The sequence below is a fragment of the Chamaea fasciata genome, unplaced genomic scaffold (genome assembly GCF_029207755.1).
Source record: "Chamaea fasciata isolate MVZ Bird 193981 ecotype frontalis unplaced genomic scaffold, bChaFas1.0.hap1 SCAF_20, whole genome shotgun sequence".
Classification (NCBI taxonomy): Eukaryota; Metazoa; Chordata; class Aves; order Passeriformes; family Sylviidae; genus Chamaea; species Chamaea fasciata.
Genome location: NW_027094105.1, coordinates 5746546 through 5760216, shown reverse-complemented (window position 1 = coordinate 5760216; position 13671 = coordinate 5746546). Strand labels below are relative to the sequence as shown.

The window sequence follows — 13671 nt, the reverse complement described above, 5'->3', positions numbered from 1 at the left end:
AGGGCGCGCTCCGCAGCGGGGCGGGCGGGAACAGGCGAGGGGCGTGAGGGCGGCGCCGCCATCTTGGTGCCGGGCAGCGCTCAAAATGGCGCCAGACTTAAAGGAGCCGCCTCAGCTCCGGCCAGCGCTGAGGGCATTCAGCTGCTGTGAATTTTGTGGTGCCTGAAAAAAAAAAGGTGATTCACTGGTAATTATTTTTACTTGTCTGACGCAATGGAGGACAAGCGTGCAGCGTAATTTCTTTTTAAGTTCATAAAGGATGGTTCAAAGGCATTCGTTGTAATTTTATTAGTGTACAGCAGGCGGTTCTGAGTGGTTAAGTGTAGCCAATTTTAACTTGTATACACCAGTGATGTCTGTAGCAATAAGTGTTGCTGTGGTTTTCTAGGAATATTATAAGTCTTGGCAACTTCCTGTACCACAGGCAAAAGACGTATACCAGAAAAGCTGGGATCCCCGTGCCAGAATATAGTGCTGTAAACCCTTATCAGCCCAGTGCAATAGCTTTTTTTTTTTAAACTCAACGGTAATTAAGAATTGTTCATATCCAGATGCACTTGTTAAATTAAAATTACCTGAAGAAAAAAAGAAAAAGAAGGTAGTAACTTTCCTTGAGTTTTACCATAAAAAGTATGAGGTCAGATGTGTCCTTTACACCACTGACCTCATCCAGATGTTTGTGCTGAATTTCAGGAGGGCATTAAGGTGAAGTTTCATAACACTGTTGGACCAATATAAAATCTAAGTCCTGACTGAGAAGGTGGGGGCTTGTATCCATCCCTTTTTCCCCCTGCTGCTCCCTGCCCACATCTCTTTGTCCTTGCAGGTCCTTCTGCCCTAACATCCACCCTGAGCCAGTTCAACTCATGGACCTGACAGAAAACTGGCCACTTTTCTGCCAAATTTGCTTTTTGCTAATATATGTATTCTAACGAGCTCAGGTCAGAGGCAAACAACAACCAGGGAAGGCACAAAGCTGGTGTAGGACAGGGCAAAGAAAGCACAGGAAAAAATGCCACTGAGCCATCCAGTGACTCTGGATGCGACGTGAACATTCTTACAGAACCAAGTTTTCCTTCCATTTGTTCCTTTCAGTGTTTGAGTTAAAGAGAAATTGAGAAAATAGAGTATTCCTCTCCCTGCAGACATTCCCTCCTGCTGAATCACCTCAGGGATGCCTGTGGGATGTCAGGTCGGGATTGGGAACCTTTGGCACAGCGGATGCAGCCGCTTCCTTTCCCCATGGCTCACTTTTTCCTGCTGTGAAAGGGAGACAGATGTTATCCAGGAGTCTTACACAGCCTGACTCATTGGTGCAGGTCCAGCCTTGTCAAAGGCAGAGGGAGGAGAGGGCAGTTTTCCCTCAACACCTCTCTGCAGCAACTCTCAGCTCTCAAACTCCGATGGAGAGTTCAGCTCCGGCACACCCGCACTGAAATCGCTGCCCGGCCACCCGCAGCCCAGGGGTCGGGCAATGCTGCGGGATCTGCTCTAGGTTGTGTCATGGCAGGAGGACCTTACACTTGTCCCTTCCCTTCTCTAATAATATTAAGCCTGCGGGATGAAATTTTGGAGGAGATTTTGACTTGATTCATTTTGCAAAATGACCGAAGGCTTCACTCAAAGGGAAATTCCCTGCCATTGGCACGCTGAAGTATTTACAACAGTGAAAAACAAAAAGTTCACTCTTGAGAATTTTTTTAATAATAAGGGATTAAAGGGACAATATCCAGCACTAGTGTGTTTTTGGCATTCAGCCAAAGAACACACCTTTACCTTAAAACAATGTTCTCTATATACTGTTACATTACTGGGGGTACATACATATTAATGAGCTGATCTATTATTTAAATATTCTTGTGAGGTTTTGATGTTCCAAGGACTCTTGTTCGGTTTTAACCTCTGATTTATCTGCATGACATCCTGTAGATTAGGTAAATATATTTTATTTCTTCTTGTGGTTCCATCCTGTTGTTTTACGCTCCCTGATAAGAGGGTTTAATAAATTCTTCTCTAGTGCTTTGTTTTTTGTCACTGTTACCTTATCACTTGGACAGGCCAGTTCACAGATGTGAGAAACAACAGAATTGTTTTACACCATTTTTTGAGTTAGTTACATCAAAGCATTTAAATATTGCACAGTCTCTATTTTCATATTTCACTAAGGCCTATGATATAGTATTTATTTATTGCACTACCATTTATATAGGCTATATGGTGCATAAATAACCGGATAGATTATATTAGTAACAAGCAGCTAAAAGGAATTATAAATTGTACCATATCAAAATACTTGTGACCAATAACAACATGCAGAAGCTGAGGCATAAATGCGAAAGCCTATATTATATTGCCATTTATAGCACAACCAAATCACAAAAGAATATGCCGCTATGGTTATGCCACCGTGAGCTTCCATCTGAACAACAAGCTGGGATATTTCTCCATGCAGTCAAACCCCTCCGAGCGCACAGAGCCTTTTCCCGGTGCGCTTTTCCCCGCCAGGGCTGGAGCTCCAGTCCTGCCTTCCTGCGGCCTCTGCGACTCCTCCCAGGAAGTCCCCGCCGCAGATGAAGCCTTTCGGGCACCGGAGAAGGCGGGATGTGTGCCCGGGCAGCCTGCTCGGCTGTGCCAGGCTTTGCAGCGTAAAGCAGCGCGGCGCAGCTCGATGTAAGTTGGTTTTGTCCCCGCTGTCCCTCTGGCAGCCGCTTTGTCCCCAGTGTCAGCTCCTGCTGGCGCTGCTGCTGCTCTCGCCCTGCAGCCGCCCTGGTCCTGCGCTCCTCCTGGGGCACATGCAGGGACAGCCGTGCCCCCAAAGCCTCCCGGCTGCACCCCCGAGCTGCCAAGGGGGGGATTGAGCAGCACCGGGATGGAGGAGAAGGCTGCGACCCGCGGGCTGGAGGTGGTGAGTGGCCAGTCCCCGAGGTGACCTTCTGGCTGTCACCTCCAAAATCCTCTGCCCAGTCCAGTGCACCCTTCCCGAGTGAGCCGTGTCCCGCTCGGCTGCTCCCTGCTGCTGCCCCTAGCCCTGTGCACAGCTCTCACACAGCTCTGTAGTTTGCTGCAATCTGGTAGAGCCTTTTTTACTCCCACATTTTGGTTTTGTCCCCTGCAGGGTTGGTCTCCTCTTTCCAGGACTCCTTTGCTTTGCAGCCCAAAGCAGTGTACCCCCACATCTCAGTGTCATGCAAGCACAAGGTGGAGATTTCATAGTCACGAGCAATATGATGCTCAGGCTTCCCATTTTCCCATAAATTGTGGTATTTTTTCCCACTTGGCCTACAGATGTGAAACCCCACTGGTTTCAGCTGGCAGCTGCTTTGCAGTTTCTTTAGAAATAGCAAAAATATGCAGACACTGGGGACTTGAATCCTGCATGTAAGAATGGAAAGTGCCCTTAGGAGTATTGAGAACTTACCTGTGAGTTGGTCAGCTTCAAACCTACTTTAATTAATTTTTTGGCAGATGGATAAATTAATTAATGGCTGGTCATGATAAAGGTGCATGCATCCTCCATCCTCATTGCTTTTATCTCAAGTACCTAACAAAACATTCACTTATTTTAGTTAAAATACTGCATGTTTAAGTAATGCTGTAGAATCGTTGAAAGAACCCGAGGTGAAGGAACAGGCTGCATTTTAGACACAGAAATTAATTTGTTGGGGCCTTGAAGGAAAGATAATCACCAAAATCGCTTTAGAGATAGAAAGTGACATCCTTTAATTAATTGGACTAAATTAGTTAATTGGAATAAAACTTGTGACTAAACCAGAACTGCAGCAGCTGAGAGGCCAGAGTCTCTGTATGGGCCAGGAAGGTGAAGGTGCTGCAAGGGAGGAAGGGCAGAGGCAAGAGTTACCTGGGCTCAGTGACACTGGGTGGGGGGAGCTGTTGCTGAGTTCCAAATTCCCGGAGGATGCCCTCTCGCTGGTCTCCATCCCACTCCCATCTGTGCAGATGAAAGTGGGGGAAGCCTGGACTGGGAGAGAAGAGGCAGAAGTCATGTTTGCCCTTGTGATCCCTATTCTGTGTGTCATGGGCACAAAGTACAGCCCCAACGCTGTTGGACATTGCAGTGATGATACAAAGCAGCTCATTTTGCCTTTTCCTCTCTGTGGCAGAACAACCTCTGCTTTGTGTCTGGGCCTGCCCCACCCCAGGAACACGTTTTCTTGTTTTCTTTAACCCTGTGGAGCCATTGTCTCAGCCCTCTCCTTTGCCTCCGGGGAATCGCAGGTCTGTGCCCGTAAGAGTGAGACAGCAGGAGTCGTGGCATGCTCAGGAGAGCAGGACCGTCCCTGCGTCACTTCTTGCTGGAGAGGAACAGCGGTGCTGGACGTAGCTCGTGCTCCAGAGAGGTATGGAATGCCCAGTGGGACTGCTCCTGGCTGCTCAGGGCAGCTCACCCTGGCAGCAAGAGCAGACAGAGCACGTCAGGAAATGCCACTCTGGTGCAACTTCCTCTGTACCTGCTTATTTCCAGGGAGTGTGTTTAAAGGATCCTCCTAAGTAAGGGGATATCCTTCATAGAGGAGAAGGCTCCTTGTTTGTGGAGTTGCTTCATCTGATGGTCTCTACTAGAGCCTCTTGGCTTGCAAAGTACTTGGAAAATATCAGCATCCCACTCAGAGATCCAACATGCAGAGCAAGGCAGTTACACCCAGCAGAGAGTCAGTGGTGGAAGATCATGGATGCCAAGGCTTCTGCATTGGCACTCAGCTCTCCTGTGGGGCTGCCAGGCAAGGTGCACCTCCTCTCTGGGGACCAGAACAGGCTGAAACAGATTTGAGGGCTGCATGGTCCTGGGCCTGTGTTGCTCTCCATGGCAGCATCACACACAGGCTGGGGATAGGATGGGATGGAGGGGACATCAGAAAAAAAAGTATTTGTTATTTGTGTTCCTGAAGCAGACAAGGCCTTTCCTCAGAACTGGGAATTTCAACGCTTAAGGCACCTTCTTCCCACTGGTGCCCATCACACTTGGTCATCTGTTAAATTCTCTGACCTGTGGCCTGCAGCAGCCCCACCTTGCGAGAACAGCACTGGAGCTGTTAATATTTTACCTCCAGCTGTCTTTTACTTCCCAAGCCATAAAACCTTCTGCTCCCACCCAAATCAGCTCAGGCATGGGGTCTTGTGACTGTAACAGCCATGAGGGAGGGGAGGGGAGGGGAGGGGAGGGGAGGGGAGGGGAGGGGAGGGGAGGGGAGGGGAGGGGAGGGGAGGGGAGGGGAGGGGAGGGGAGGGGAGGGGAGAGGAGAGGAGAGGAGAGGAGAGGAGAGGAGAGGAGAGGAGAGGAGAGGAGAGGAGAGGAGAGGAGAGGAGAGGAGAGGAGAGGAGAGGAGAGGAGAGGAGAGGAGAGGAGAGGAGAGGAGAGGAGAGGAGAGGAGAGGAGAGGAGAGGAGAGGAGAGGAGAGGAGAGGAGAGGAGAGGAGAGGAGAGGAGAGGAGAGGAGAGGAGAGGAGAGGAGAGGAGAGGAGAGGAGAGGAGAGGAGAGGAGAGGAGAGGAGAGGAGAGGAGAGGAGAGGAGAGGAGAGGAGCCCTGGAACCAGTGACTTCTGCTTGTCATTGGCTGTCTGCCTGGCACCAGGGTGGAGCAGAGTCCACCTGGTGCCCTCTGAAACACAGGGCTCCTCGGCAGGGTGTTTGCATAGATCTCCGGTAAGGGCTGAAGCTGTATTAAAATTTAAGGACCTCAGCACAAAATATCCTTGGGGCACAACCCAAATTCTGGTGCAGTGCTGTAGGAACAGCAGAGGGGAGCAGGTAAGTCCTGCTGCCAGCTGAGTGTTGGGAGGAGCTGACCCAGTATCCCCCACACCATCCTGGCATGGCAGAGCACAGACCCCTGCACATCCCAGCTCTGCATCTCACATCAGCTGCTTTCACATGCCTTCCTTGTTCCAGTTCAAATGCATTTCATTTGCTGTGGTGACAATGGTTCTCTTGACTCATTGCTTCAGGGCTGCCCTCCTCATGCCCCCACGCTGGCTCTTTCTGGTGCACTGAGCATCATTTGTCTCCAGTTTCCAGCCCCTTCCCTCTCTGGGTACCTTTTCCCTGCACTGCTGAGTTATTAAATTCTGTCTCTGCCGCTATTCATCATCCTTGTGATGAATTCCGCATAAAGCACATCTAACTTTCTCCCACTGTGCTTATCCAACTGGAAGGAGGATTTTGCTTTCACTGTTTCCTGCTGTCTTTCTTTCCACTCCCCTGAGCCATGATGTACATGGAAATTACAAACCAGTCACGGCATGGTGCCTCAGCTTCTCTGTACATCACACTGACCTCTGTGCTGTGCTCTCTCTTGCCTGTACCTAGTTACTGCTTGGGTTTGACATGAACTTTAAATAGAAACTCTGCACATTTTATAGGATCTAGAGCAAGTCCCCTCAGCAAGCACTTCATCAGGACAGAAGAGTATCTACTTCAGCTACTTCATAGAGCAGCAGATAAATAGTTTGGAATAAAATTGTTTGTTCTTCCGGGGAAAGGGGGTATTTGATGGCTTGTAGAGTAAGGAGGTCCTTCCAGTGAAGATAGAGAGGTTATGGAAGGTAAAATCCTGAGGTCTGGGGTCCTTGGCCTGGCTGTTACGGCCTGACTGAGCTTGACCCATGACTAATCTCAACAGGTTATTATGTTTAAGACATTGCCACCTCCCCAGTGAGTGTACAAAAGCTTCTCCAAGTCATCTGTTTTCCCAATTCTTGTTGAAACTTGTAAGCGAAAGCAGAAACCACTGCAACAGTATTACTGCTCCAAGGTCAGGCAGGAGCAACTCATGAAGCAATACTAAAGGGCACACCTGTTGGGAAAAACTTCCCTGGGGAGGCCACAGCCCCTTTGTGGCCTCAGTTAAAAGCTTCAAACTCACTTTCTTTCCCACTCTTTGCAGGCAAAAATGTCAAGGCCAGTGCAAGCTCGGAGGCTGGAGGGAATAGATAAAAATATCTGGTGAGTTAGAAGAATATCTGGTTTACCCAGGTGGTAGATGTGGGTTTAGGCATCCTAAAACAAGATTGAAACCACAGTAGCCACACAGCACAGAGCAGAAGTTTCCCTCAACTGCTTTGCATGTGTTCAGGAAGCACATCAGAGCAAGTTTGTCCCAGAAGACTTTACTGTGAGTCAGTTGTGTACCTGCAGCTCTCACTTTATGATGTATCAGGTGTTTTGCACCTCTGGGCAGGCAGAAGCATCACCCTCCCTGTGACCCATCCACCCAAATGATCCCAGTGGCACCCAAATCTGAGCCAAGTGTTGGCTGCACACTGGCTGCAGCCTGGCACCTGCTCCAAGCTCACCCTGGGGCACCACAAGCAGAGAGGCAGGGGAAGGGCTGCTGCAAATGCCATTTCCATCCTGCCAGGTACAATATGGCATTGGGAAAGTTGCATGCTGGAAGAAGATACTTAAAGGATCTTTCCCCAAGGCCCTGCTGTGCCTTGGTTCAAGCTACAAACTGCCAGTGAGCTGGCTCTTGTTTGGTTTGAGGTGAGCAGCGAGTTCAGCCCACCTTGCCCTCTGCAGGGACCTTAGCAGTGTCTAGTTGCTAAATTTTGCAGAGCTGGTATGAGCTTGAAAACCTCCAAGTCCCCTCCTGCTCAGTCCAGTGTGATCAGAAGCGCCACGGGCTTTCAGCTGTGACCACACATTGACCACAGGAGTTGTTTCCTGGGAGAATAAATTAAAACCACCCCCCCCCTCCCGGTGCAATAGTTCATCATGCTTGGTTTAGTTACAACAGGTCTGAAATGACCTGTGCTTGGTCCTGCCTGCCTGTGAGCAGCAGGATGGCTCTGCAGGAGGGACACCAACCCCACTCCCTTCCAAAGGGATGCTGCGAGCAGACCTGGTGCCGGCACACTGCTCAGACCCTCTGAAAGTGCTTTTGTTTCCTTTCTCTCCAGGGTGGAGTTTGTAAAACTGGCTGCTACCTACTCCAAGGTGAACCTGGGCCAGGGCTTCCCCGACTTCCCTGCACCAGACTTTCTGACAGAGGCATTCTCGAGAGCCCTCGGAGGGGGGAACCACATGCTGCACCAGTACACCCGTGCCTTCGTGCGTGGACAGATCTCCCTCCCCAGCACTACCCCCTCACTCCCCATCAGCCCTGGCTGCTTCAGAGCTCATCAGGCAGCAATAAGCAGGAAAAAACATGGGGCAAAACACACATCCAGCCTCACCCCATGCTCACTGTTCCCAGTAACTCCCTGCTTTACTGGGATGTTTGAAGCAGCCAGGCTGGAAGATCTCACAGGGCTCTTGGCTTCCCAGTCCCCTTCCAAGGGTTCATCCTTGGTTTAGGAGTCTTCTGCAACCCAATTCCCACCCTCCTCTCACCCCACAGGGCCACCCGCCTCTGGTGAAGGTCCTAGCCCAGTTTTTTGAGAAGCTGCTTGGACGAGACCTGGATCCTATGACCAATGTGATGGTGACTGTGGGGGCATACCAGGCCCTATTCTGCTGCTTCCAGGCTCTAGTGGATGAAGGTGATGAGGTAACCCAAGATTAGGGCTTGTTGCAGGCTGGTTTTCTTTGTCCTTTTCCAAAGCAAAACTGGTTTTACCCCCATTCTGCAGTACTTGAGCTTCCAAAGGAAGAAATTATCTGCTGCAGGGCACTGCCTCATTTCTGCATAAAGCAAAATAACCCTTTTTGTCCTGAGTGGTGGTGTCCTTCCTGACACTCCCCAAAGGCAATGCAGGTTCTCCATGACAGTAATTAAGGGATTAAAATGTCCTGTCCCTTGCATTGCTGTCTGCACTCCTCAGGGAAGAACAGGACCAGGAGGATGCTGACGTGTCCCTTTCTTCCAGGTGATAATCATTGAACCCTTCTTTGACTGCTATGAGCCAATGGTGAAAATGGCTGGTGGGACACCTGTGTTTGTCCCTCTGAGACCGGTGAGTGGGTGGAGAAGGGAAGAGTCACTGCAGTCAGCAAAGAGGTGAGTGGTAAACAAAGTGCAGAGGTAGCAAAGCAGACCAAGAGTCCCGTGTTCTCTCTAGAATCCTCCAAAGGATGGAAAATTGATGTCTAGTGCAGACTGGCAGCTGGACCCAGCTGAACTGGCTTCTAAATTCAGTGAACGGACAAAAGCCATCGTCCTGAACTCGCCCAACAACCCTCTGGGCAAGGTAACACTGCTAGCCGTGCTGGGCCCTGGAAGCCGCTGGGGTGCTGCAGCCACATTTGCAGTGCAGCAGTGACAACCTGCCTTGCACACAAGGGAAGTGGGTGTTGTGGGGGCTCCCCATGCTGTGCTCAGTCTCCTGGTGGTTTTAAGCCTTTTGTGCCAGCAATGCTTTTGCCCTGTCAGACCACTACAGCCAGCTCCTGCCCCGCCTGGCATGGGAGATGGTTCTGGAAGGATACACACAACCTTCAGGGACAAGCAGAGGCAGGCAGGGGCTCAGAAATGCTCCTGCTGCATCTCTGCCGTGCCTGCTGCAGGTGTTCAGCCGCGGGGAGCTGGGGCTGATTGCAGAGCTGTGTGTGAAGCACGACGTGCTGTGCATCAGCGACGAGGTGTACGAGTGGCTGGTCTACGACGGGAAGCAGCACATCCGCATCGGTACGGGGCTGGGCTGGGCTGCTCAGGGCAGGGAATGGGGATTGCACTGGAAAATCCCAGGAAATCCCACTGGAAATCCCAGGAGCTGCCTGCCTGTGCAGCTGTACTAGGCATGATAAAAATATCCACTGGAGGTATTTTGCTGCACTTCAATCTCAGCCTCCAACCCAGGTCCTAAACAGAAGCTCTGACTTCAGAGCCAGTCAGAGGGGAGATCTAAGAACAAAAAGCCCCTTGGGTCCAGTGAAATGGATTTTTTTCCCCATGTTTTGTGAAGCCACAGTTTTCTGAGTGTCTCCAGTTTCAGGAAATCCATTTCAATGCGATTTCAGCCTGTTCTTCCAGCTGGAATAACATGCCATCACCTTGATGCAGGGTGATGGTGCTTGGCATCTCCAAGAGCCCCTGAGGCTGGGTACATGCCTGTGAAAATGCTTAATTAAAAGGTGATGCTCTTGAGAAACCTGGCTGCCTGCTTGGGATGTGCTTTGAGGCTCACCCAGGTGAAAGAGATGCTGTGAACACAAAAGATCACCATGGATTATGGTGGACATAGAGCTCCCACATGCCATTAATGCAGCCCAGAAAGGAGCATGCTGAGCTCTGCCATTGTGGTTTCTCTCCTTTCATTGCCAGCCAGCTTGGAAGGGATGTGGGACCGCACGGTGATCATCGGGAGTGCTGGGAAGACCTTCAGTGCCACTGGATGGAAGGTGAATATCCCATGTGGCACCTCATTGTGTCCCCTCCCTGTCCCTTTGCCATAGCACAGCTCCGGGAACACTGCAGCCATGCTCAGCTTTGAGCCTCAGGGTCTGAAAGTACCAGAGGTGCTGCATGGAAGTTCTGTCTAGAAAATACAATGAAACCAGCACAGACAAAGAAAGAGGAGCCTGAGCAGGTACCCAGAGACTCACCATCGTCCTCCTCTCCTGGCTGCAGGTGGGCTGGGTTGTGGGACCTGACAGGCTGCTGAAGCACCTCCGTACTGTGCACCAGAACTCAGTGTACCACTGTGCCACAATTGCCCAGGTAAGGCAGCTCCCTGCACCTGGCCCTGCAATTCCCAAGCCCTCAGAGCAGGGGTAAGAGATGGTCTTTTTGCCCACAGCTGTCCTGAAAGGCACACACAAGGGATTTGTGGTGCCCTGGAGAGGCTCCTTCCTCTCTCCCTACAGTTGCCCCATGTCTGGGAGAAAGCGGAGAGTCCAGCCTGCCTGGGTTATATTCCTTATCTTGCACTGACAGATCTAAGGGGCAGTTCAGAGGGGCTGGAGGCAGAGAGCTCCCTCATCACCTGTGAATTGCAGGAACTTCTGTTCCCAAGAAAGCCCTGACCATCTTCCCACCGGGCACTGGCTCCTCTCTCCTTACAGGAGGCCGTGTCTCAGGGTTTCCAGAGGGAGCTCATGCTCTATGGAAAACCAGAGAGCTACTTTGTCCAGCTGCCCAAGGAGCTGCAGCGAAAGAGAGACTGGCTGGTTCAGAGCCTGGATGCTGTGGGGATGAAACCCATCATCCCTGAGGGCACCTATTTCCTGGTGGCAGACATCTCCCAGTTCAGTGAGTCACCTGCAGTCCTGCTCAGATGGGCTGGGTGTGGGGGGTATTACTGGCAGGGACAGGAACCTGCATTAACCATCATCAAAGCAGGGATGGACTGCATGCTCCCCATCCAAGCTGCGAGGATGTGGGCTTGGGGCTCGGCTGAGGCTCCTGGCAGCTGCCCCAGCCTCTGTCCTGCTGTGCTTCTCCTGCAGAATCTGATGTCCCTGATGTCCCCAACTCAGATGAGCCCTATGACCACAGATTTGCAAAGTGGATGGTCAAGAACAAGGTAAATGGGTCTGGCCCTTTCTGCTGCCCTTGCCCCGGGTGGGTTTGTGCCCACCCAAGCTCATGGCTGGGGGCCTGGAGTTCACCCACACTGGGGCACGGCAGGCTGCAGGGCAGGAACCTCAGCTCCATGTGCTTCCTCTTCCCAGGGGCTCGCTGCCATCCCGCTCTCTGCTTTCTACAGCGAGGCCCACAAGAACGACTACACCAACTTCATCCGGTTCTGCTTTGCAAAGGTGAGACACGTGGCAGCACTAAGCAAGGCAAGATTGGAGTAATAATCAGGGCTAATTTAATGAGAGAAATGACAAGAAGAAATGCAGGATGCCTTGGGCATTGGAGCCCCACCATGGCGTCCCAGCTGGAGCAACCACTCCTGCAGACACACGAGCTGAGCTGGGGGCAGCAGATGTGCCAGGGCTGTCCTAAACTTTTCCCATCAGCATTCTACATTTCTTGGCCAAGGGAGGGACTCTAGGTGCCCCTTCAGCTGCTCAGTGGCTGTGCCTGTCTCACACTGAGCCTGCAATGCTCCAGAATGAGAACAGGATTTTTGCATCAACAATGACTGCCGCGAGGGGGAATAGGATTTGGCTGGGAGCCACTGAGCAAACCTGTGGTATTTTTTAGGAGGAAGCTACACTGAAGGCAGCAAATGACATATTGCAAAAATGGAAACAGGAGAAAACCAGCTCCTGAATGCACTGAGAGAGAACCAGACTCTCCTTGGTCCTCATCTGCCCCGACTGCTCTTCTTCACTTGTCTACAAACCTTGATGTGTTCTTACTTCAGTGCTTTCAACATTTTCTGTCAGACAAATGTTGGGCCTGGGGGACATTTTCAGTCACTGTGAAATGATTTCAAGAAATGAGACTTTGCGTGCACTGACAGTATTTGACATTTCTTAAATGTAAAAACTTTGCTAATCAGTTCTGGGATGCATCCAGCAACACAAGGTAAGGATGGCTCCTGGGGTCTGTCTCACCACCAAATTCTGAAAAGGTGTTTCAGGACCTACCTTTTAGGCCGTGCTGGAGGGTTAGTGTGGCTTGTCTTGCTCCACATCCCCACTCAGGGCAGAATTTCCACCGTCCCTCATGTTCCCACAGGACTAGACAGTATCACCAGCCATCAGTAGGGTGACTCCTATGATCCTGATGATTATAAACCCTGTGAAACGACATTTCCCATCATAAACTATTTTCCCACTATTTTTTTCTGTGCATCTCTCGGGAAGATGGCCACACAATTGGTTTCCACCCATGAAGCAGGCTTTCACCAGTAGCCTGGCTATTGTCAAACCTTCCAAATTACTCCTGGCACTTTCTCAGGGCTTGGCAGCATCGTCCAGGCTGCAGAGCAAAACCCGCTGGCCTTTGACAAGTGTAGGCAGTAGCAGGGGAGGATGTTGGCTTGGCTGTGGCCTTGGCCGCTCCTACTGCTGGTGGCCACCACAACCTCCCACCCAGTGAGCTGGTGGGGTAACATGAGCAATTCTGGAGAGGTAATTCTTGCATCAGTGTTGATTTCAGCCTGGATAAGAGTGTAAAACATCATCATCAACCACACTGGCGTTATGTGCAACAGACTGCGATGAGTGTTTGTAGCAGTTAAATTATTAAAGTCTAATTACTGCAGTCATGGAAGAGTAAATGTCTCTGTAATGACCGCAGGACTGATGGAGCTCTCCTTGAGAGCTGTCTCACCTGTGCTGGGCCCTGTGATGGTGGCTACTCGTCCCACTCAGGCTGGTGGGGAGAGCTCCGTAGGTTTTCCATATTGGGCTGCAGCTGGGATACCAATCCCCTGGGAAGGAGAGCTGCATGGGCCAGCAGGAGGGAAAGGGAGAGGGGAGGAGGCAAACAGCCACCTGCCTTTCCTGGTGTGCCATCTCACCTGCTCAGCCTGGGTGGGTGAGGGTGCTGCTGAAAGCCCTTGTGCACCAATACGTGCCGAAATGGGGAGAGTCGCAATTGCTGAAACAGAGAAAGAACCGTGCAATTAGATTGTTAACATGAAGGTTAATTGCAACACCCCCACATGTGTGGGCTCTTATCTAGGCCGTGACACAACCTGCAAAGGGCAGGGCGCATCTACCCATGGTCCAGAACGCACGCAGGACTTGTGCAAAGACACGCAGACACGGGCACCCAGATGTTACACACACTCACACCCACACGGGAATTGTGATTTTCCTCGGCGCACCGGGCTGCAGGCAGCGTTCCGCTGTCCCGTGCGGTCACCCATCCTC

At 51.1% G+C, this 13671-nt stretch overlaps 1 protein-coding gene across 2 annotated transcripts; it reads left to right on the top strand.

Annotated features, from left to right (window-relative positions):
- The first annotated feature begins 2560 nt into the window (after positions 1-2560).
- KYAT1 (kynurenine aminotransferase 1) lies at positions 2561-13059 on the top strand. Of its 2 annotated transcripts, XM_066200964.1 has the most exons (14): positions 2561-2670; positions 4237-4358; positions 6902-6960; positions 7917-8067; positions 8357-8506; positions 8826-8912; positions 9018-9146; positions 9463-9583; positions 10220-10296; positions 10526-10615; positions 10960-11146; positions 11344-11420; positions 11569-11655; positions 12050-13059. In XM_066200964.1, the coding sequence occupies exons 2-14, from the start codon at positions 4275-4277 to the stop codon at positions 12116-12118; spliced, it is 1368 nt and encodes a 455-aa protein (XP_066057061.1). In that variant the 5' UTR covers positions 2561-2670; positions 4237-4274; the 3' UTR covers positions 12119-13059. The 2 variants fall into 2 exon arrangements, with proteins under 2 accessions (XP_066057061.1, XP_066057062.1); XM_066200965.1 differs by lacking the exons at positions 2561-2670; positions 4237-4358 and adding an exon at positions 5717-5766.
- The last annotated feature ends 612 nt before the right edge of the window (positions 13060-13671 follow it).

Coding starts and splice junctions, on each gene's coding strand:
- KYAT1 (XM_066200964.1), top strand. CDS start 4,275: ATGCTCAGGAGAGCAGGACCGTCCCTGCGTCACTTCTTGCTGGAGAGG. Junction 4,359..6,901: donor GTAGCTCGTGCTCCAGAGAG/GTATGGAATGCC, acceptor CACTCTTTGCAG/GCAAAAATGTCAAGGCCAGT. Junction 10,297..10,525: donor TCAGTGCCACTGGATGGAAG/GTGAATATCCCA, acceptor TCCTGGCTGCAG/GTGGGCTGGGTTGTGGGACC.